This window comes from Pelobates fuscus, chromosome 6 (genome assembly GCF_036172605.1).
Source record: "Pelobates fuscus isolate aPelFus1 chromosome 6, aPelFus1.pri, whole genome shotgun sequence".
Taxonomy (NCBI): Eukaryota; Metazoa; Chordata; class Amphibia; order Anura; family Pelobatidae; genus Pelobates; species Pelobates fuscus.
In genome coordinates, this window is record NC_086322.1 from 228,365,363 (window position 1) to 228,388,647 (window position 23,285).

General features: G+C 39.1%; 1 protein-coding gene across 1 annotated transcript in view; it reads left to right on the forward strand.

Moving 5' to 3' along the window:
* ANTXR2 (ANTXR cell adhesion molecule 2) overlaps positions 1-23,285 on the forward strand; it is a 192,201-nt gene that overhangs the window by 15,490 nt on the left and 153,426 nt on the right. Inside the window, exons 3-7 of the mRNA XM_063458807.1 lie at positions 6,615-6,686; positions 17,494-17,575; positions 17,964-18,071; positions 18,158-18,226; positions 22,291-22,371. Of these exons, the coding sequence (XP_063314877.1) occupies positions 6,615-6,686; positions 17,494-17,575; positions 17,964-18,071; positions 18,158-18,226; positions 22,291-22,371 (412 nt within the window). The remainder of the gene's footprint in view (positions 1-6,614; positions 6,687-17,493; positions 17,576-17,963; positions 18,072-18,157; positions 18,227-22,290; positions 22,372-23,285) is intronic.

Below are 23,285 nucleotides of genomic sequence, written 5' to 3' on the forward strand. Positions count from 1 at the left end.
GAAGAGTAAACTCCCCAACTGGAGCTGTGTATATTGTATAGGGAAAAAAAATTCTGATAGCCTTTAAAATGTGTCAGTCCATCTCTGTTGCTCCACTTTGCGTAGAGTATGAAAATGACGTGTTGTGTGTCTGTGTTGACGTCATATACAGTATCCTTTAGATACTTTACAGCTGTGTACCTGAACATACAAATTAGTAATTTTTAAAGTCAGACTGCATTTAAATCATCAAGTCCATAAGGATATGTATATACCCATAGCTCTAAGCATTTCATCTCATTTGAAACTTCATTAGGATCAATAAGGAATGCAATAATCTACATTTACTGTAGTTCTGATACACTTTGATATTTTGATTTTGTTCATACATTATTCCCTGTCAAAACATTTTTTAAGGTTATGTATTTATTAAAATATTGCATATATTGATAATAGATATGAAATAAGGTTGTATGCAGGTAAATTCACGCCCTAACCCTATGTGTAACCCTATTAGTGGACACTCAAGATTTGGGAAGGTGGGAGATTTGATGCTTGTGTTTTGCCTGTGTTAGATTTTTAGTTCCATACTTGCTGGCTTCCTAAGGGAAAATATTGGACTACCAGTGATCATCGATGATCTCCATCATTGAAAGGCTACTGCGCATGCACGCCAAAACACCTTACTGCGCCAATGAGATGCTCTGTAGATAAGAATGTGTTCTGCTGCAGGGTTAAAATGGGGAGAACATGGCGTCCAGACAACTTCATTGAGAGTGTCTGGGTACCTGTAGTGTCTCTTTTTAAGTTTTTATTTCAGTTATTTTATGTAACTCAAAAAGAAAGTTTCATCAATTCACTAGAAATCGATGGTCAGTGGGAGTGATGCTTCTTTATTTTGGGTTACCTCATGTTCTTGGCTACCTTCCACATTCTATGGCAAGTTTACTTACAGTTATTCTTTAATAAATAATCCTTATTTCTGCCAGATTTGAGAAAAACAACGCTGATTTGCACGGTGTCATCAAATTCATTCAAGGCGTTTCCTTTAGTTCCAGAATTCGGTTTCCAAAACAATTTTAAACAAAAGGATTTACAATCTAGTGAAGGTCATGTCCTAGTTCATTTTCCCTCAGAGAATTGTGTCACTCTTCTGTAAAGCTTATATAAGGAAAATAAATTGTATAAAGAATGTATATTTGTTAATGTGTTATTGATTGGGTTATGTTCTCTAGGGGTCTGAAGGAATCCGCATTCTTCAACAGTTTTAAAAATGCAAGTTCGTGACTGCATGTAGATCGCTTTCTTCTTACTTACATTCAAGCAGGGGACACTTCTAAAACTTAGCAAAATTAGATTTAATCCTGGAGTTTAATACAACTTCTCATCTTTCCAATAACTAAATAAACAGAAAAAGGTGAATATTAATGGTGTACATCACAAAGTGACAAGCTGTATGTAGCAAAAGAAAAGAAGTGTGCAATAAGCATGTTTGGGTAATAAGAGAGAAAAAATAAAGAGCGGCAAGTGAGGTAGGACATCAACAAACGTATCATAGTGGGAGTTAGATGGGATGGGGTAGGGAAGGTGTATAGTCAGTGAGCTCATATTTTCTTAAAGGGACACTATAGTCATCAGAACAACTACAGCTTATTGCATTTGTTCTAATGAGTATAATCAGTCCATTCGGGCTTTTTGCTCTAAACACTGTCTTTTTAGAGAAAATGCAATGTTTACATTACAGCCTAGCGATACCTCCACTGGCCACTCCTTATAGCTACTAGAGGTGCTTCCTGGGTCAGCACTGTGATTCACTGTATACTCCCTCTGCATGGAGACACTGAACTTTCCTCATTAAGATGCATTGATTCAATTCATCTCTATGAGGAGATGCTGATTGGCCAGGGCTGTGTTTGGCTTGTGCTGGGTCTGCCTCTGATCAATATAAATATTATATTATCATTAGCCAGTCCAGCACAAAGAGTTCCAGGCTGGTAAATGTAATTTTTGTGCAATATTGACTTCTGACACGAGAACGCACAGTATGCTAAAGCCAGACAGTCAGTAGCCACTCAACAACCCCACACACCATTGTTCTCTTCTCAGTCCACCCTCCATGACCACCCTCTGACAAAGATCGGGCTGAAAAAGAAAAGGTACGTATTATGCATTATTTTTGCATTCTTTTTTTGGCATTTGGGGGGGTTAGACCACCATAGAAGGCGGTTACTACAAGCAAAACCTGTGTTTTATTGATTTACTGGTTTTTGGTTATATCAGCTCTTTAAGTCGCAACGTTTACATATGAACTAATAAGATAAGTTCAGTCATCATTTATCTTCCATTAAAGTCTAACTTTTATTTTTTACTAGAATATATGTTAATATTTTTCCGATGCCAGTGAATAAAAATCAGTTAATCAATAGCCTCCATCATAATCCCATGCCTGTTTCAGTTTGATAACAGTTTCTGAAATGTCACCATTGTTTTTTTCACTTTTGGTCGCCTAACCACCCTGAAGTCCCTCTAATGGGTGTCTGGTAGACAGTCACTAGAGATGGAGTTAACCCCTCAAGGAAATTTCTGAGAAACTGCAATAATTACACTTGCAGGGTTAAGGAGATTGTGATACTGCACCCAGACCACTTCACTGAGCTGAAGTGGTCTGGGCTCCTATAGTGTCCCTTTAAGCACATACTCTGACACACCCATTCACTGACAGACACACAGTGGCAGATACACACTGACAGTCACACACACAATGACAGACACACACACGCCACTGACAGTCAGACACACTGATTTGACACACATTTATTGACACACACACATTGGCAGATACACACTTACAGTCACACACATACACTCAATGACAAACACAAACTCTGATTTGACACACACTCATTCACTGACACACACTCATTCACTGACAGACACAGACTGACAATCATCGTCAGACACACTGATAGTCACACAATCAGAGACTCTAACTGATTTGACACACACACACACACACACACAAGCATTAACAGACACACATATGCACTAACAGACACTCACAGACATACACACACACATATACATTCACACACACACTCATTCACAGACATACACACTCACTGATGTACACACACTCACAGGCATACACACACTCACAGGCATACACACACTCACAGGCATACACACACTCAGACACACACACATATACTCACAGAGATACACACAGACACATACACACACTCACAGAAACACACATACACTCACAGACATACACACACTCGGATTCACTCACAATTTATTAATGGAATTACAGATTTTCCACCCAGCCTCCCTACCTGGAGAGCTGGCGTGGATCCGTCCCTGGGGCCCAGTGGGGCTGCTGTGAAGTGGGCGGCTTACCATCTGAAACAGTGAGGGAGCTGTGATCTCTCTGCTCTGCTCCCTTGCGCCACCCGGGCTGTCTACTGATGCTGGGAGCCGGAATGATGTCATATTCCGGCTTCCGGCATCAGTAAACGGCCCACAAGGGAGCAGAGCAGAGAGATCACAGCTCCCTCGCTGCCTCGGATGGTAAGCGGTCATTACAGAGGAAGCACCTCTGGTGCCAGGAAGACAGCCACTGCATGTTTGTTTAACCCTGTAATGGTTTACTACAGGGCCACTGCACCCAGATTACTTCATTGAGATGAAGTGACGTGGATGACTTTAGTGGTCTTTTAAAGGAATGTAAACACTGTAGGTTAGAATGATCTCACCTCGTGCCTCTACCTGGAGTTTGAATTCATTTTATTATACAATTATGGCAAGTCAAAGCTAACAGCAGGGGTCTTGGTCTGGACACTCCCACAAGATATCTTTTCAGGATCTCCACAGGCCTTGGTTCCAGAGATCATGAAAAATGCTAATTACAGTGTACATACTGTGGAAATCAGTGGATAATGTTTTCTTCAGTTAGCTGAATTGTCATATTAATTCATCTTGTCCATCAAAATGCCAATTAAGTAGTCTGTGAGCAATTCTGAAGAAAATATACTGCATTATAAACTGGTGTTCTAATGATGATATAATCATTCTGCACGTCTGTAAACTCAAGATCACTGATGAATTCCTTTTTTTCGTTAAGGTCTATTTTTCCATCTTCATTTTCCTAATTGCTTAACATACAAACGCAGATAAAAAAAGCCAAACATAATATCATGTTTTCTGCTTAACTAGTTTTTAATTGGAGGACCAAATTGGATGCAAACAAGAAATTAAGAATCCATTTATTTATGCAGCTAGACTCACGAATAAAAAAACTGCTCGACCTATTGAGGCCATCTTATTCATCTCTATTCTAGGTCAATAGAAAGTAATAAAAGATTGTCTTGTTGTACTTCTACTTTTTATTTTCAATTAAAAATAATAATGCTTTATGAAGTGTATGGGTCAATGTGCAGTTCAGAATTCATTGCTCTCGCTGCCAAGTGCAATCAGTCTTGATAAACTGCACTGTTGTATAACTGATAATTATCTTGTATGGCTATTTTTGAAGCATGCCAAATGCAGTCAGACTTGCTTAATCCATGCTTCGTTTATCCAGATGCCAGGCTGTATGCAAGTTTTAAAGGGTAACCAGCCTTCCAGAAACATTGCATGTTATCTAGTTAGACTAAGACTGTTGAAATCAGAATCAAATCTGTGTCCATGTAGTTACATCTCGCAGCTCACTCAGTGCTTGGTGTGTTCCTTCACTCTCCCTGTCTGATGCTCTGAGCTGAGGCTGTTCATGCATACTCATATTGTGCATTTGAATACGAATTATGGACAAGACAACTCAAATCACATTAAACATTGACAATGTCACACGGCTGAACAGTATTACGTGTAGTTGCTTTGAACACCCTGGTATTTGAATTAAACATATTTAAATAAATAGAAATATTAATGTTGCGATACACAATATACATATTTATACATTTTAATATGTGTTTTTTTTTAATGATAATATCCTCAATTATCTTTATTCTACCTTTGTTTTTTTTTTTTACATTTCTGCTTCCTGTGTCTTCCTAGTATGTACTGTGGAAGAGGTTTTGATTTGTGCTGTTTCAAAAGATGTGCAGTGAAATTGTTAGTCAGAAAACCATCTACTGTGCATCTTACTGTCTATTAAATGTCTATTAAAATGTGTAACCATTTATTTATATATATTATTTTATTATTATTATTATTATTATTGTGGCGGTCTACCTGGCACCCTGACTGGGTACCTCCGCTAATCGCTGCTTCCTAGTATCCTTAGTACTATAAGCACCGCACCCGACACCATAAGCACCGTAGTCCCCTTAGCCTCCGCAGCTTGGCTGGTGTCTTGTCGTCCCTTCCCACCCTGGATCCAGCTCCCAGTGGGAAGACCTCTCCTCCAAGAGAGTATAGCCATATAGCCCTTAAAAGAGCTAGTGATATAGCAATCCAAAGATCAGAGATATAGCTGGTATAGATTTCTTCCACACACTTGAGACGAGGCTCTATGCTGGGGATGGACTGATTTATTGGGAGCCACACACGGCCTTTTATGTAACTCCCCATGCAAGGGGTTTCCTTAATCACATTCCAGGTGCATTCTCCGCTGGACCTGAGAGAGAACTAATTGCAAGCAAACATCTAAATTAAATTATCTCCTAGTACAGAAAACATGCAATATAACAATACCTCAAAAGTACCCCCAAAACATATGAAAACGCCACAAAACCCCTGATAACCCCGATCTGGGTGGCCAACATATCCAAAAATCACCCAGATCGGTTCAGGGGCTCAGGATTTTCATGGAAGTCAATTATTTGACCAACCGTGCACATCCTATGCCCAAAACATGGCTAGCGGTCGGTCTGGTTTTAAAAACAAACTACCGAAAAAAGACAATAGTCTTACCCTGGAGCTTGTTCACCTTGTTCGCTGGAATGTTTCCACTGAACAGTGCCCTTCTAAGTGGTGTAGAACCAAACACAGGTTGAAGCTGGAAGTCCAAAAGTGTTCAGGAGTTACTGTGTCCAATTTCAGTTCCATGAGATTGATTCAAAAACAAATCTGCCTGCGTTCGCGCAAACAGCGGCCACCCAGACGACAATTAGAACACTGCAGTGGAACGTGTTACAAACAGTCAATGTTTTTTTGTGTTTTTTGTATAATTCTTGTTTCCGTTTGTGACCCAGAGTCAGAGTCCTCACTTCTGATTATTCTATCTGGTTTCTATGTTTTGCATTTGGATGGTTAAGAGATCACACAAGTGGACAGTTTTTAGTCCAATGTAGGGAGAAGACATAGTTGGTATCCCCTTAAATGTAAACAAAATAGAGGATTCTGGGAATTTTTGCTTTTAATTGGGCAAGGTTGTAAACAATATGACAGATCATCGTATTGCAGTGACTGAGAATATTTCGTAATGGCAATCCTTGTCGCTTCCCTGCTGTGACTGAAAACTTGTACACAATTAGCAGCAGCTGTGAGCTTTCCACTGTGAATAGTCAACACCGGTCAATCAATAATGTGCCTTAGGGACCATTGACCTAACAAATATTTACAAAAAAGAGAAAGTGTTGAAAATGGAATGTGGAAGAGCATTAACTTATCTTTTTCTTTGTTCTGTTTTTCAGCCCACGCATGAGACTGTCCTTCATAGTGTTTTCTACACAGGCAAAAACAATCCTCCCACTGACAGGTGACAGGTACTGTGTGTTGGGTTATATTTTTGGGGAATATGGTTGGATAACTTGTTTTATTTGGGCAATTTAAGTTTAAAATAAATATTATTTTGATGGAGTAATGGACGCATGTCTCTTTTCAGCTTATGTAACCATGTAACTAGTTCACACATGTAATATCGATTGCTATAGCTATATCTTGTATGCATTCCCACGTCTCCCTTGAGGAACCTCCACTAGATGTGGTAATCAATCAATTGAGAAGTAGCAAACATGTATGCTGGTAAATTTTAACGTAAGTGGTAACGGTTTTATAAAGCCCTTGTTATTTTATGTGTGCTTATCTTTTATTACGGTTATTGCTGCTGTATTGTACCAAGTGTAGCCAGAACTGTACTGGTATTTCTTGTACAATTGAGAACTGGAGGTCTTGCTGTCTCAAACAGAAACAAAATTGAGAATCGAAATGCTCTAATGGCTACTTAAAGGGACACTCCAGGCACACAGACCACTCCTGCCCATTGGAGTGGTCTGGGTGCCAACTCCCACTACCCTTAACCCTGCAACTGTAAATATTGCAGTTTTCATAAACGGCAATATTTACCTTGCAGGGTTATCTCCTCCTCTAGTGGCTGTCTACTAGACAGCCACTAGAGGGTACTTCCGGGATTAACCCCTTCAGGTTTAACCCCTTCAGCAACTTGGGATGGTGGGTGGGAGGGAGAGGGGACCTGCAGTGCCAGGAGAGTCCCTTTAAAGGATGAGTCCCTTTAAAGGATGACTCCAGTTGCCATAATCACTGTGGCATGCTGTAGTGATTTTAGTGCCAAGAGTGCCATTGCACCCCTTAATGTAAGTAATCAAACCATTTGCTGATGGTTTGACAATCTACCCGTAGTCCAAGTGGCTCCACTCACCTCCTCCATGAGAGTCGGAAGCTCTCTGCATTGAGCTAAGTCTGCTGACCTTAACTTATAGGCTGAGAACGATTGGCGGACACATCCAGCCATTGAGGTGACCCTACATGGTAGAGCTTAGCACTGGAGGAGTCCAAAAACTCCTGGTAGGAGCTTTTGGATCTGAATGGAGGAAGAGACCAATAAGAAAAAGTTTGACTACTTCAATTGAGGCAGCCACTGCAGTGTGCTGTAGTGATTATGGTGCTTAAAGTGTTCCTTTAATGTCAGTTACAGCAATGATAACAAAGCCAAGGTCCCCCCAGAAGAACTACAACTATCTATGGTACAGGAAGAATCTGCACAAATATGTTTTATCTGTTAAATTGTAACAACGAGGGATAGACATTGTTCTGTAGTGCATGCTGGCTAATGTCATCTGGAGATGCAGAAAAGGCAATGGTACATTACATAAATCAAATAACGTTCATTTATTTCAGAACGTAAAACATTGCTTTCACTTTTTAAGTATGTGTGTATTTTGTTTTAAATTGTAAATGAGGTGCATATGTGTTCTAACTAGTTCAGCTGAATTTTAATGACATTTATCTGGCAGCTGTTTGTAGCCACTTTTTAATGACTAGCAGAATAGGTTAAAAAAAATGTGTTGTTTCACACAAGGGTATTGTTAGGTGGCAAAAAGACCACAGGGGCTTCATCTCATGGGTATATTGTATGCCCCCTCACTCAAAAAATGGCTTAAACCCTTACTGAAACCAGCGGTCCATATACCATGGCCCAAGTGAAACCCTAAACCATGATATGTTCACATTGTGCCACCATTCTTTTCATGAATTCAGAGTATTACATTAAAGGGACACTATAGTCACCAAAACTATTTTAGCTTAATAAAGCAGTGTTGGTGTATAGATCATGCCCCTGCAGTTTCACCGCTCAATTCTCTGCAATTTAGTAGTTAAATCACTTTATTAATACAGCCCTAGTCACACCTCCATGCATGTGACTTAGAAAGCCTTCCTAAGCACTTCCTGTAAAGAGTCATCTAATGTTTACACTTCCTTTATTGCAAATTCTCTATAATTTAGAATTTCTTATATCCTGCTCTGTTAATAGTTTACTAGACCCTGGAGGAGCCTTAGGTATGCAATTAAAGTTCAAATTACAGGGCAGGAAATAAAAAAATCTAAAGTATGTTACATCTGATTAAAATTGAAACCATCTTTTTTTCATGCAGGATGTGTGAGTCACAGCCAGGGGAGGTGTGGCTAGGGCTGCATAAACAGAAACAATGTGATTTAACTCCTAAATGGCAGTGAATTAAGCAGTGAAACGTCAGAGACATGAACTATACACAAAAACTGTTTCATTCAGCTAAAGTTGTTTTGGTTACTATAGTATCCATTTAACCTTTAAAACTCCACACCTGTATTAACCCTTCACTGCATTGAAATCCTGTGCCCACAGCACTATGGCATTAAAGTGCCGCTACTATAAATTATTATAATTGTGGGTGGCATTTCCCTCTCAATATTACAGGGCACTAACAATGAAATGGTGGCAAAATGTTGTGCAGACATTTTCAGGGGCACACTGGGGACCTCTCCCTCCTCCCCCTTTCTCCCCTCCCCATGAATAATTTGAAAGAATACAAATACGTTTCACACCTTCATTTTCCATTGCCTAGGTGTATTTTCTTATATAGAGAGGGTGGCAGCATGCCTGTGCAATAGAGGGGGCCCTCCCTTTAACCCCTTAAGGACCAAACTTCTGGAATAAAAGGGAATCATGACATGCCACACATGTCATGTGTCCTTAAGTCCATAGTATGTGAAATTTAAAATGAGATGTTCTTATAGACTAAAATACTTTGCTAAACCCTGAATTGTATAGAGACAGAATTCTATGAAATAGCTGGATTCTCATATTTACTATATTTTTTTTTTACCTTTTTTGAGGCTGATGACGATTTCTGCATTTCCTCATATAGATTAATTGAATCAATGCAGAGCGTGGAGATGCTGAACATCAGTACCGCACCCAAGAATAACCTCTAGTGGCCGTCTGAGTGACTGCCACTAGAGGTGTAGCCAGGCTGTAATGTAAACACTGCCTTTTCTCTGAACAGGCAGTGTTTACAGTAACATGCCTGCAGGGACTAATTGTACTCATTAGAACAACTACATTAAGCTTTAGTTGTTCTGCTGACTATAGTGTCCCTTTAAATCATATAAACATTTAGAAGACATGTAGCATTTTACCTGAAATAGAAACTGCTCTTTGCAGCATCTTCAACAATTAAAAAAAAATCACAAGATAAAAGCTAATAATGATGCAACATGTATTTTAAAACACAGGATGTTTCCTCATTATAACTTTATTTTATGTGCAATGATTAACTTGATGATAGCCAGTTTCGTCATGCCAGGGTACAGTCATATCTTGTTTGGTAATATTTGTAAACATTTCTGCTCAAATGATTTTGAAACAGACTGTTGATGTTTCTGACATTGTTATAGCTGCACATTGCACCCACATGTTGTGATATGTTCAATATCTTTGTTTAAAGGGTAACTGTCACTTCTCTGAATATTTATAATGCTTACTTACTCCCTATATTTAACAATGTGTGAGGTGTGAAAAATGTAATTAAATATAGGAACTCACACCTGTGTATTTACCGCAGTACCTCTATCTTGGAATCCCTATGAATCATTGGGAAAAGCTTTCACCTTCACCTGTCAGTCAGCAAGAGAGAAAAGGAGAAACGGAAATCTTGCGTTTCTTCCTCCCCCCTAATAGCAATGTAAAGCAATGTAAAAGCAATGTAAAAGACTTAACTTTTTTTTTATTTTTTATTTAATAGAAAACATGATGATTGATTTTTCAATGGTATAATTTCTAGAATTAATGACATATCGTATTTTGTAGCATGTACTGATATTAAATTACCGTACATAACTATGTACATGTCATTTGTTTGTGAAAAATGGAAAGAAAATTCCAGTGCACAACCTGTAGCACACATATTTATTGTACTCCAGCCTAAACAGAGTTCTTTTAGTGCTCATAGCTGTCATTTGTTTGTAATTAATACCAATCATCTTGTCCATGACTCATTGTTTCTTGTAAAAATATTGTTAATCAATGTGATGTGTATAGTAGTGGATGCATGGAATGGTTATACAACAGAGGTGGTATGATTGATTTTCACATGGTGAGGGTTAATTTGGCAGCCTTTGAGTTTCACTAACCTCCATGACCACTTCTGCTTCTAGAAGGGGTCATGGTGTCAGGAATCGCTATTTGCAGCATTTCTGTTTGGAACACTGCACATACAGAGAAAAAATTACTTTTGTGGGGATGAGTGGGGCTAGGTACACCACTGGCACTAAGGCATCCCAGGACTCTGTTCCAGGCTGCCTAATGTGAAATCTATGCAAAAATGACGTCTCTTGTCAGTGCACACTGCATGCCGGCGAGAGATATTCTCAGCTTAGGCTCTTAAAGAATGCACTGACCGCACACCTGTAAAAGGGAGCCTTAATGCCCTCTCACCGTCTCCCTACATTGAGAGATATTCTATTACATCAAACAATTAATCAATGCAAATGTCCTGCAACTAAACACAGTAAAAAACAGAACACTATTGAAAACTTCCACTTCCCCCAAGGATGGCCGTAATATAATTAAAAATATAATATAATTACAATTAACGATATATACACTACTGTTTAAAAGTATGCTGTTCTGAAGGCATAGGGAGGTCATACCAAATTATGTTTTAGACTTTTCTTCTGTTTATTCACTTTGCATTTTGTTAATGGATACAAAGAAAGCTATTGACTTTTCTGTTTTTGAAAGCATTCTTACTGTACAGCATTTTTTCACACCTGTCTAAAACTTTTGCATAGTTATGTATTTTGCTGTTGTTTTACTTCACTAGGCTATGAGCATAGTATCAGAAGTATCACAGTTGTAAGTAACTGTTCCAAAACCACATCTTCCTTCCGGTCTTCGTGGGACACTAGATTTATAGAGAAGCTGTGGTCTACATAAATATATACACTCCTCTCCATTTCCACGCCTCTTAAAATTCAAAGACTTTTTTTTGTGATTGTCATCGATTCTCCATGCACCATAACAACTTATGCTCATTGAATAGGATTCTCTGGGCACCATGAAAACGTATGCTCATTGCAGAGGGTATGATGCAAGGAGGTCCCTGTTCATGGATCCTTACATACAGTCTCTTATAACTGCAGCAATTTGATGAAATCGCTGCGGATTTAAGCCTGCTCTATTTGTGCCTAATGTCAAGAGGCGAAATTATAATCAATCATACTTTGTCCATACTTTGACCGTTAGCCCTAATTCACTGGAACTGTTTTGGGCATGGGGCCATGTGCACAGGGGGGTCCAAAATAAGACTTCCAGGAATTTCATGAACCCCTGCTCTGATCTGGGTGATTTTTGGATATGTTCAGATCAGGGCTATCAGGGGATGTACGATTTATGGGGATATGTTATGTTTTTGGGGTACTTATAAGACGTGGTAAAATATGTGTTTTTTATGCTTGGGGATAATTACGTTAATAAATTATCTACCTTAATTGCATCAAAGGCAGAGGGGAGGGATTGTGTGCTGTATGTGGGAGTGTCAGGCATTGTTTCATTGTTTCTATTGGTCTGTACAATTTGTGTCCTGTGCCCCATCAGGTCCAGTGGGTGTTCCTCTGGCCTGAAAAGTTGTATAAAAATCCAACCTGTACAATTAAACTCTCAGATCATCTTGCACCTTCTTGAAGTCTTGGCTCATGTTTGGCGGGTTGGAGAACTACACTCTGGGGATTACTATAATCACTAGACTCCCCTGAGTATAATCACTAAGCTCTTGTAAGAGCTGTTCCTGCTACGCTCTCAGCACTAAGAGAGGCCTACCCACTGGAAGCTGGATTCTGGTCTTCGGTCCAGTGTGGGTGGAGGACGGCGAGACCCCAACCAAGCTGCGGTGGTTCGTAGGGTTTACGGAGGTTATGGTGTTCCAGTGCAGTGCTGATGGTACTCACAACTACTAGGAAGCCGCGATTGACAGAGGTACTCGGTCGGAGTGCCAGGCGGTCCGTCACAGGGTCCAAGATCTTTTCCTTCCAATGTTGTAAGGTATGTAGTTAGTCCACTGCATAATACCAAAAGAAGAGGAGGTGATAGAAATAAACTTCAAAGATATTGGGGTGAAATAAAGAGTGATAAAAGTATTGTATAAGCCTAGGGAAGCCAGTGGGGAAGACATGACTGACCAGGAAGCATTCAGTAGCTATGCTATATGAATGGAATTGAAAACTCAAATAAGAAGAAATTCTAAAAAGGCTTCGAAAAATTTGAACAAAATATAGTGTGCAAAGAAATATTGGCTGCATGCAGTCTCTGTTCAATATTTTACAATTCCTGCTGTACAATTCTATTGTGTATCTATATAGCTTCTGTGAGCAAGAATGATAGATGGTGGGGTGACAATAACAGTATTGATCCCCAGTTTTTTTGAATCAATAAGATGTGTTAATAAAAACCAAATCGAATACATTTAATAATATTAAAATATATAAGATTGATATTTACAAGTTCAGGTGATAGTTCAAATTGTTGAAATTACCAGCTCTAGTAGTGAGTTCTCAGCACACCAGGAAGTAGCTGAAACCTCAATTCAGGTACTTTCTCTAATTGTGAATGTTTGAATACTGAACATTATTAACATTATCACTATTATGACTACTATTATAATTATTTTTATTATAACTACTGTTATTATCATTTTTATAGTAGCGACATATGCCCTAGCACTTTACAATTTTAATGTGGGGATATAACAGAAAACAACTATTAAATGGCCTAACAGGAGTTTATTGAGGACTAACCTTATAATCATATAAACCATTTACCATAAAGCCTGCCCTACCACAGCATTTTACTCTTTTTAAGGCATGCTAGCGTTCAGCCTCTGTTGTCTTACTATAATCATCACTTGTGGTTTTCCAAAATGTTAGGATACCGACTGCCAGAAGATGTGGAGACTTGATTGGTATACATTCATAGTGCATATTTAGATCTCAGAGGAGTGCGTCATGCTACTGCTAAATATCACGGTCAGGTCGGCAGTATTACAGCCCCAGGCTTATCAGGGCAATGGCCTGTTAAAATGGTACCCTAAAGATTAATTATTTTTGTAAGTCACAATTTCATCACAAATAGACTGGCTGCATACCTCTGGATACAAAGGACAAAACACTCAAGCTTTAACACCCAGATACAGAAGTAGGATCCAGAATTCCTTTCTGCTTTATCTCCCTCAATGGCTCACTGTCGACTTAAAAATAATTTCCTGTCCTAATATGTTTTATACCCCACCTCCTATAGACTGCAAGCTCGTTTGAGCAGGGTCCTCTTCAACCTATTGTTCGTGTAAGTTTTGTTGTAATTGTCCTATTTATAGTTAAATCCCCCTTCTCATAATATTGTGAAGCGCTACAGAATCTGTTGGCGCTTTTTTTGGTTTTTGCTATATAAATGGCAATAATAATATTAATAATAATTTGTCAAAGACTGAACTCTTTGCCCTGAATACCACCTGATATCCCATTGTAGTGTATATTTAGTTAGGGTTGCGGTTTGTGTTGTGGCAAAGGCATGCAGTCTTGTCAAAACTCTGGAATAATTGCTTTCCTCCTCTGCCCTCAATCCCGTAACAAACCATTTAATGGCATTATAAGACAGGATGCAAGCTTCCCAAATGCACACCCCTTGCATTTCCTCTCTGGAAGTTTTTGGGTTCTAATGACTCCAATCAGTGTATTAATGTGCCTAGTATGGCATGAGATAATTGTTTGCATTTGATGTGATCAACCTTAGTGGAAATGCCCACTGTGGTAAATAATAGCTAGTATTCACCACTTCTACTTTGCATTTATGGCCTAATGTGCAGGGGCATGAAACTGCATGTTAAGAATAAAATATGTGTCATTGTGACTTAAAAATGTGTCAACCCCTATTTTGATGGAACACGTTAAATGCTGTCTATCTCACAGTAGCAAAGCTCCCTGTTCCCTGCTCTTCTGCCCCTGTCGCAGTGTATTGACTGGGGAACTTTTCCACCCGAGCAGGCTGCAGCCCTTCTTCCAGGCAGTTATCGTTCCTTTTGCCTATTCCACTGCAGTCTTTCTTCCAGACAGATATTGTCCCCTCTACCTTTTCTGCTGCAGCCCTTCTTCCAGGCAGGTATCCACCTCTGCCTGCAATTTAATTTCTATTGCCATTACAAAGGCACTTGTGGCTCTCTGACCTAACTCTCTTGATTTATCCTGGGGCTAAAGGGTTTATGCAGCCAGCCAACAGATACGACAACTCTGTGGTTGGGATCCCTAAAAATCCATACAGGACACCATTCCAAATGGAACTAACATACAATACTTTATTTTACTTGGGACTAGCCCATACGCTCATTACATATACATTGCTGTGACAAACATAAAATTAAAATAACCAAAACATGTCACAAAATATACAGGAAATTATAATAGCATAATAACATTTTCTAAAGGGATGGGGAAGACATTAATTAACAGAACATATATCTCCTGCCTGCAGAATTATCAATATGCAAATCTACCTGAAAATGTAAATTAGCAATCCTTGCTATTCAGGTAGTGCATAGAGCAGTTGCTAGATCCTTGCAACCAACAGGTGGCTCTGTACAGGCTCCGCAGCCAAATTCACCTCCTAGTTGATTGCAATCATTAGCAATACAGGAGAACACACTAACATTTAACCCCAAACAACCAAATTACACACACACACACACACACACACACCCTGCTCCCACAATTGACATTTAAACATAGGAATAGTCCAGGGCCCTACATAAAATGTCCTTATCTAACCCCAGGTGATGGTGACTACTGTCACACTCACCATTGTTGTTAGTTACAAACACAACACTCCAATGTCCATGTGTTATACTACATTGAAAAGTAAACAGTAACAAATATCCAAATGTTTTGGAGTGTTCTTAGGTCTGCTTCCCAATTTTGCTTTTGCCAGACTTGTAAATGTGGCATTGTGTACAAAAAATATATGTGAGCATTTGCAGCATGAATTTGTCTATTCTGTTTACTAATGAAACAAAACATGTGTGAGTGTATATGTATGTGTGTATATATATATGTATGGGTGTATATATATATGGATATTGCAAAACATATTTATCTGCTGCATAAAAATGGTTTGATTGCTACATAGTAAACTGATGCATCTGCCAAATTGTAAGCCGGGCTGATGTTGTCGGCCAATTTTGATGCAGGTTCAACAAATATTTTTTCAGACATTTAGCAATTCAGTTGGTACATAGAAACATCTGTGGGCTAAGTGAAGCAAAATAGTGTGCCAGAATACAGCGTTTTCTGATGATGATGGAGTGTGTGAACAAAGTCAGTGTTTAATATTCATGGTCACATGGACAAAATATGATATAAACTTTTTTTTTTCTACATAAATTTATCATTATACAATTGATATTGTGCCAAAGGAAACTATCACATCTTTTGGAAATACATCATTTAATAAAACATTGAAGATTTCCTATAACTTCTGTTTAAAAAAAACCACTCCGGGCACCATAACAAGGTCATTGAAATTAAGTTGTTATAGTACCAGGACCTTTAGGGGTTAAACAGTTCATGAACGATTAAACCCCAAAGTCTCCTCTCCAGCCCTGGACTGCCCTGCCCCCTCCAGCATCCACTTGCTGGAAAGTTTAAAAAAGGAAGCCTAGGGCTACCATGGGTAGGGGCGCTGCTGATTGGCTTGGACCAGCCAGCTGGTGCTCTCATACACTCAGTGGCTCCACATTCATAAAAACAGCTTGAGAAAAATATGTATTTTTCGCAGCTAATTATTATTATTATTTTTATTATTATCAGCATTCTTAAACAACTATCACCTTTATAATTGAGCAATCTGATAAGGAATGTGTTTGATTAAATTTTGTTGTTTTTATAAGGTAACACAATGCTCAGGACTTTCAGATACCAAAAAGACCTCATTAAGATGAAGTCATTATGGTGCCCATAGTGGTCCTTTAAGACCCCACCTCTTAAACTGGAGACATCATAATGAGAAAAGTTTCCACTCCAACTACACCATTATCTGTCCAAAATGGCTAATGGCACATTGACAGGGCTATTAGTGAGTGGCATGACAGAAATCATCCATAACCATGTGATCACTGCCTTTTATTGCATGGGGTAAACATGCACAGCTTGTTAATGAATACCACCAACTTTCAATCAATATACAACCCCTATAGCTTTAGTCTAATCCAGAGATAGGCAAACTTTGACACTCCCAATGTTGTGTACATCCGCCCTGATGCAACTGCCAGTTTTATAGGCCTAGGAGCATTATAGGAGATGGTGTCCACAACATCTGGTGTGCAAAACATTGCCTACCCTCCTGCGTCCGATCATTAGACTGACGCTATAGAGGCTACTTTTCTTGGAACACACTTTAATTAGTATATAGGTCTACAACATCACTATGACAATGGATTCACAATATTACAGTGACACATTAAATCTAAAAACCACCAGGATTTATTTGATGTAATGATTTTTGTTATGTTACGTAAAGAGGTTACGTGCTACTTATAAAAGGAAAGTAATGATGGCAATAGCTATTAACTTCAGATGCACATGTTGATCTGTTGGTTTCAAGACGGCAACCAAGAGGTAGCCAAGTTGAATTAACTTTTTCTGGAATTATGTATTTATTAGATTTAAATCATGGTAGGGTCAATTTATATTGCTTAAAAACTTATGAAGTTTTTTTATATTAATATTTTCTAATATGTACTTTGTGTTTTACAGAAGCAAAATTGCAAAGGGACTTCAAGATTTGCATGACGTAAAGCCAGCAGGGGAAACATACATGCATGAAGGTTTTATGCTGGTAGGTTGTGTTGAAATATATTTTTTTTTCAATCTGTTTGCACAGGACGTCCGACTAAATACTTTGTTAATAAATATATAGTTAAATATGTAATTATGCTGGAGCATTTAAGGGTTATTTAAATAGTATGTAAATATTTATTACCATATAAATCTGGTAATTTTATGCACCTTAAATGTAGTTTTTAATTTTAAGGATGATCGTCACAAAATTCCTTCTTACGCATATGTATTATAATCCCTCCCTGTAAGAAAAGTCCACATATAAAATATATATTATTTACATTTTTATTGTACCTTTAGTATTGGAATATCTGTAAAAAAAAAATCATATTGTTATTGCTTTCCTACGGCATAATCCATGATGGTGATATTATCTTTTTTTCCAGGCAAACGAGCAGATTGAGAAGGCAGGAGGTAAGAGTACCGCGAGCATAGTTATCGCTTTAACAGATGGCATATTGGCGGATCAGATACCAATACTGACAGTAAAGGAGGTTAGTATTATAATTACTATATGTATTGAACTTAAGACACTGTTATATTGTTGTCTGTTGAACTGACATCTGTGTTTTTTATTTAGGCTGATAAAGCTCGTGATATGGGGGCAAGAGTCTACTGTGTTGGGGTAAAAACGTTTAAATATGATCAGGTGTGTATAATCAAACATAAATGTAATGGTATTTATTTTCCCATTGTAATGTAATATGATCCAGCAGCATCAAATGTAAGAACAATCTTTTAATAACTGTACTGATTCGGAATCCCGATTCCCTATCATATGTTTCAGTAGGAGATGTCCTTTACTTCTCAACAGGGCCATATTAACATAGGGGCTGATGGAGCTGCAGCTTCAGGCCCAGGCCCAGGCCCATGGAATAGGCCCATTAAAAAAAAAAAAAAAAATGTACATTTTTTTTAATTTTTTTTAATTTTTTTTTACACACACTACTCTTGGGTTTGCCACCTGACTGGTATTTTAAGGCACAGCCAGTATTTGAGTATTTGAGGCTGCCTGGCCATGACGGTATTGCAGTAATACCAGCAATACAAATGCAAATATTTTTCTCAGTATAAACTGAGATTACTCTGCAATACCAGCACCGGCCAGTAGGGGTCACTGTGTATGGAGAAAGGCAGGGATAGGAAGTTACAGCATCTCCTTGCCTCTCTCTACTCATTGATCTGCAGGGGAGCAGCTACACAGCACAGAAAGTCCAGACAGCTGCTCCCAGCCAGCAGAGACAGACTATAGCTCAGGTATGTGAAGGATGGGGGGAAAGGCAACAGGGAGACATGGGGACACTGAGACACTAGGGGACACTGTGAGATGTGGGGACACTGAGACACTTGGGGACACTGTGAGACATGGGGACACTGAGACACATGGGGATGCTGTGAGACATAGGGAGAAACATTGGAACATGGAGACACTAGGGACACAGTGTCTCTATCTCTCCCAGTGTCCCCAAATGTCTGTGTCTCCATGTCTCCCAGTGTCCCCATGTCTCCCAGTGTCCCCAAATGTCTGTGTCCCCATGTCTCCCAGTGTCCACATGTCTCCCAGCCAGTGTCTCAGTGTCCCCATGTCTCACTGAGTCCCTAGTGTCTGTGTCCCCATGTCTCCCAGTGTCTGTGTCCCCATGTCTCTGTGTCCCTAGTGTCCCCATGTATCCCAGTTTCCCCAAATGTCTCAGTGTCCTCATGCCTCCCAGTGTCCCCATGTCTATGTCCACAAGTGCCCCCATGTCTCCCAGTGTCCCCATGCCTCCCAGCCAGTGTCCCTAGTGTCTGTGTCCCCATGTCTCGCAGCGTCCCCTAGTCTCACAGTGTCTGTGTTCCCATGTCTCTCAGTGTCCCTAGTGTCTTAGTTTCCCCAAATGTCTGTGTCCCCATGTCTCCCAGCTTCTGTGTCCCCATGTCTCTGTGTCCCTAGTGTCTGTGACCCCATGTCTCCCAGTGTCCCCATGTCTGTATCCACAAGTGCCCCCATGTCCCGTAGTATCCTAGTGACATGGGACACACTAAAACATGGGGACACTGGGAGAAATGGGGGACACAGACACTGGGAGACTAGGGGCCTGGGCGATATGAGGACACTGACACTGATACATAGGGACACAGATGCCAGGCTGGCCCTCCAATTCTTTGGACAGACATGCCCCCTTTTTGGGCATGTTCACCCCTTTCGGCAGTTCTGGTCACGTGATTCACGTCAGTGGCCCACCGTTTTACCCTGCCCATTGACTTCCTGCTTTACTGGACACTGCTGTTATCGGCTATGGATTTACTTGAAAGATGAAAGCATAAACTAGAGAGAGATTAGCATAGGGTATGTGTTTTCTTATAGCTGCATCCTTTAAGTTTCCCTCCAACACCAACTCCATCGCTTGAGAGGTATAACTATTTTAGTATTTTTGGTCGATAAGATTCTGTAATTAGGCCGGTCATAATTGTCATCACCCTGGACCCTGGTGACGGTAGATGTGATCAAATACTCCAGTATTGCAGGACAGGAACCCAAAATAGGAACAGCCTAGTGCAGTCAAGAACAGTTAAGAGTGTCTGTCTCATAGATGGTTAATAAAAACAGTTGTGGGACTGACACGTGGATTTACTTCCTTCCTGTATTGGTATGTCACCGTGGCATATATTTGCTGGCCTAGTGAGTATATATATCAAGCTCAGTTATATTTGAGTAACTTTGATTTTTTTTAAAAAAATTGACAATATTAGATAAGCTGCGGTTCAGTTACTCTGAATCAAATACCTCACTACTCAAAAAATTTGTGAAATTATGGAGACTGACTAAACATTAGACAGAAATCTCACGTGGAGGGGACAGCATGCACTCCTCTCATAGGAAAATCATTAAATCACAATCATAGTAATGCCAAACATGGATGTAGTGTTTCAAGCCCTGGGATAAGCCTATACCCCTAGTCACAATGTCCAGACAAAAGGGAATAATTTGAGAGCTGGGATTAGGGGGTGGAAATAGATAGTAGGATTAGGACTGGGATTATAGATAGGATTATGGGTTAGATTAGGGTTGGATTAGCGTCAGATTATAAATAGGATTAGGATTGGATTAAGGATAAGATTAGAGCGTGGATTATGGGTTGGATTAGGGGTAGGAAAAGGGGTAAGATTATAGATTGTATTAAAGGTTATATTATAGGTTGGATTAGGGGCAGGATTAGGGGAAAAGGTATACATTGGGTGTATGATTGTACTCGAGATCAGTGGAAGATAACAAATATGCTGAGTTTCCAGTAGTGGGACACGTGTGGTCTATGAATTTCACCAAAATAAAACACATGTGGAAAACAACCCCACAAAAAAAACAAAAAAAATCTAATTTGTACTAGGTTTGTAATAAAATGGTTAAAGGACCACTCTAGGCACCCAGACCACTTCAGCTTAATGAAGTGGTCTGGGTGCCAGGTCCCTCTATGATTAACCCTTTTTTTTTTATAAACCTAGCAGTTTAAGAGAAACTGCTAGGTTTATAATAGGGTTAATCCAGCCTCCAAATCCTCTAGTGGCTGTCTCACTGACAGCCGCTAGAGGCGCTTGCGTGATTCTCACTGTGAAAATCACAGTAAGAGCACGCAAGCGTCCATAGGAAAGCATTGTAAATGCTTTCCTATGAGACCGGCTGAATGCGCGCGCAGCTCTTGCCGCGCATGCGCATTCAGCCGAAAGGGAGGATCGGAGGCGGTGAGGAGGAGGAGAGCTCCCCGCCCGGCGCTGGAATAAAGGTAAGTTTTAACCCTCGCCTCATCCCTGAGGGTGGGGGCACCCTCAGGGCACTATAGTGCCAGGAAAACTAGTATGTTTTCCTGGCACTATAGTGGTCCTTGAAATGAAAAGTGTCAACATTCTCTTACATAGCTTGCGGGATGTACTTTCTACAAATATATACTTTTGTGTAGCGGTTTTGCATTCTGTGACTAAAATTTAAGTTGTAATCCCAGCATGCCAAATTTTGCATAGTTTCTACTTTAAAACTGTATTCACTCCTTGCAGTATTTACTTTGTATGTTCTAAAAATGAATTATTATATGTAAAACAGTTTTTCAATTTTTTTTATATTTTCTTCCTATTTAATATTGCATTATGTATACATATATGGTATCAAGAAAGCCCTTTTTCTCACTTAAAAAAATGATATATAATATGAAAGGGGGGGATGATGGTTAAATGAATGCATGTCAAAAAACTCCAAAAAAGCCTCGGTCGCAAACTCATTGCTTTTTAAAAAAAAAAAAAAAAAAAAGCTTTGGTCTTTAAGGGGATTAAAGGACACTCCACATGTGGAGAAAATATCATGTGAGGAATTATTCTGATGAACGTTGTCAAACAATTGTTCTTTATGCCTGTTTCTCTGTGTGGGTAAAGTCTATAGTTGGATTTTGAGAAAAATAAAACCAAAACAAAATGATCTACCATTTTATACTGAAGTGTTAATTGTCTAAATGTGTGATGTTCGCATGTTTATTTGATAATTAATGGAAGATATAGAAGCCATATGCAGACATACCATATGCTTGTCCAACTTTACAGTATGTCACACTGTACTCTTGTAGCAATTGCATATTGTCTGTTTTTTTATGTCACTTTTAAATGTGTTTCACACACCATCCTTGCAGAAAATATAACACTTTCCCACTAAAGTTTACTTTCTAAGCATATTTCATTAATTTCCTTCAGCTGATAAAAATAGCCGATTCTAAGGAACATGTGTTTCCTGTAGAAGGAGGATTCAAAGCACTGGGAGGGATCATCAATTCAGTAAGTACTTAAAATAAGACAGCCATGCTTGTGATGTAAGTTTATGTTTTCTGTGGGCGTTTTTTTTATTTATTAATTTATTTATTTTACCCTAGAAAGAGAATTGACATATTAAAAGAGATGGTAATTTTTTTGTAGCTGGACTATTTTAACCAGATAGGGTTATCCACTAAAGTGTGAACTGTTTAGTATTCAAAGTGAGTTCAAAGTTCATTTCAAACTTTAGGCCCAAAAAAGCTAAATAGGAAAATCTAGGCTAAACATGCAAGTTAGAGGATTCAGATTAGTTTTTTTTGGTTTAAACTGTGGTTGAGGGTCCAAGGTGGCCATGAAAGACTCATACAGTTGGAATACGTTTTTGTTTAAAATGTTTTCCCGCCATAGTATTTTAAAGCTATTCAATGCGAAAAATGTAGATCAGTTTTACTGTGAATAGGCTGATGATTGGGGTGGTCAGTATGGATCCATAATTGCAAGATTGCTTTTTGTGGTTAACAAAATGGACAACCTTCTTGCCAGAGATGTTTCAAAGAGTGTGGACTGCAGTATGTAATTGAGGCTGTCCAGAGATTTTAAACTATTGAGCATGCCCAGAGGCAATGATAGAGATCTTCCCCTCTGACCTATAACTTGAGGCAAGTGCCTATTAATATTATTTATATAGCATCAACTTATTCCGCAGCACTTTACAATATTCTGAATGTGGGAGATTTAACAATAAATCAAACATTTACAAAATTATACAAAAATAATAGGTAGACGAGGACCCTGCTCAAATAAGCTTGCAGTCTAGAGGGGGTATAAAAATACAATAGGGCAGCAAAGGGGACAGGAAACAAATAAGGTGGAAAAGTGGCAGAACTGGAGGTGATAAAGGAGTATGTCTCTTTAGGAGAGAGCAAGAAACAGATAAG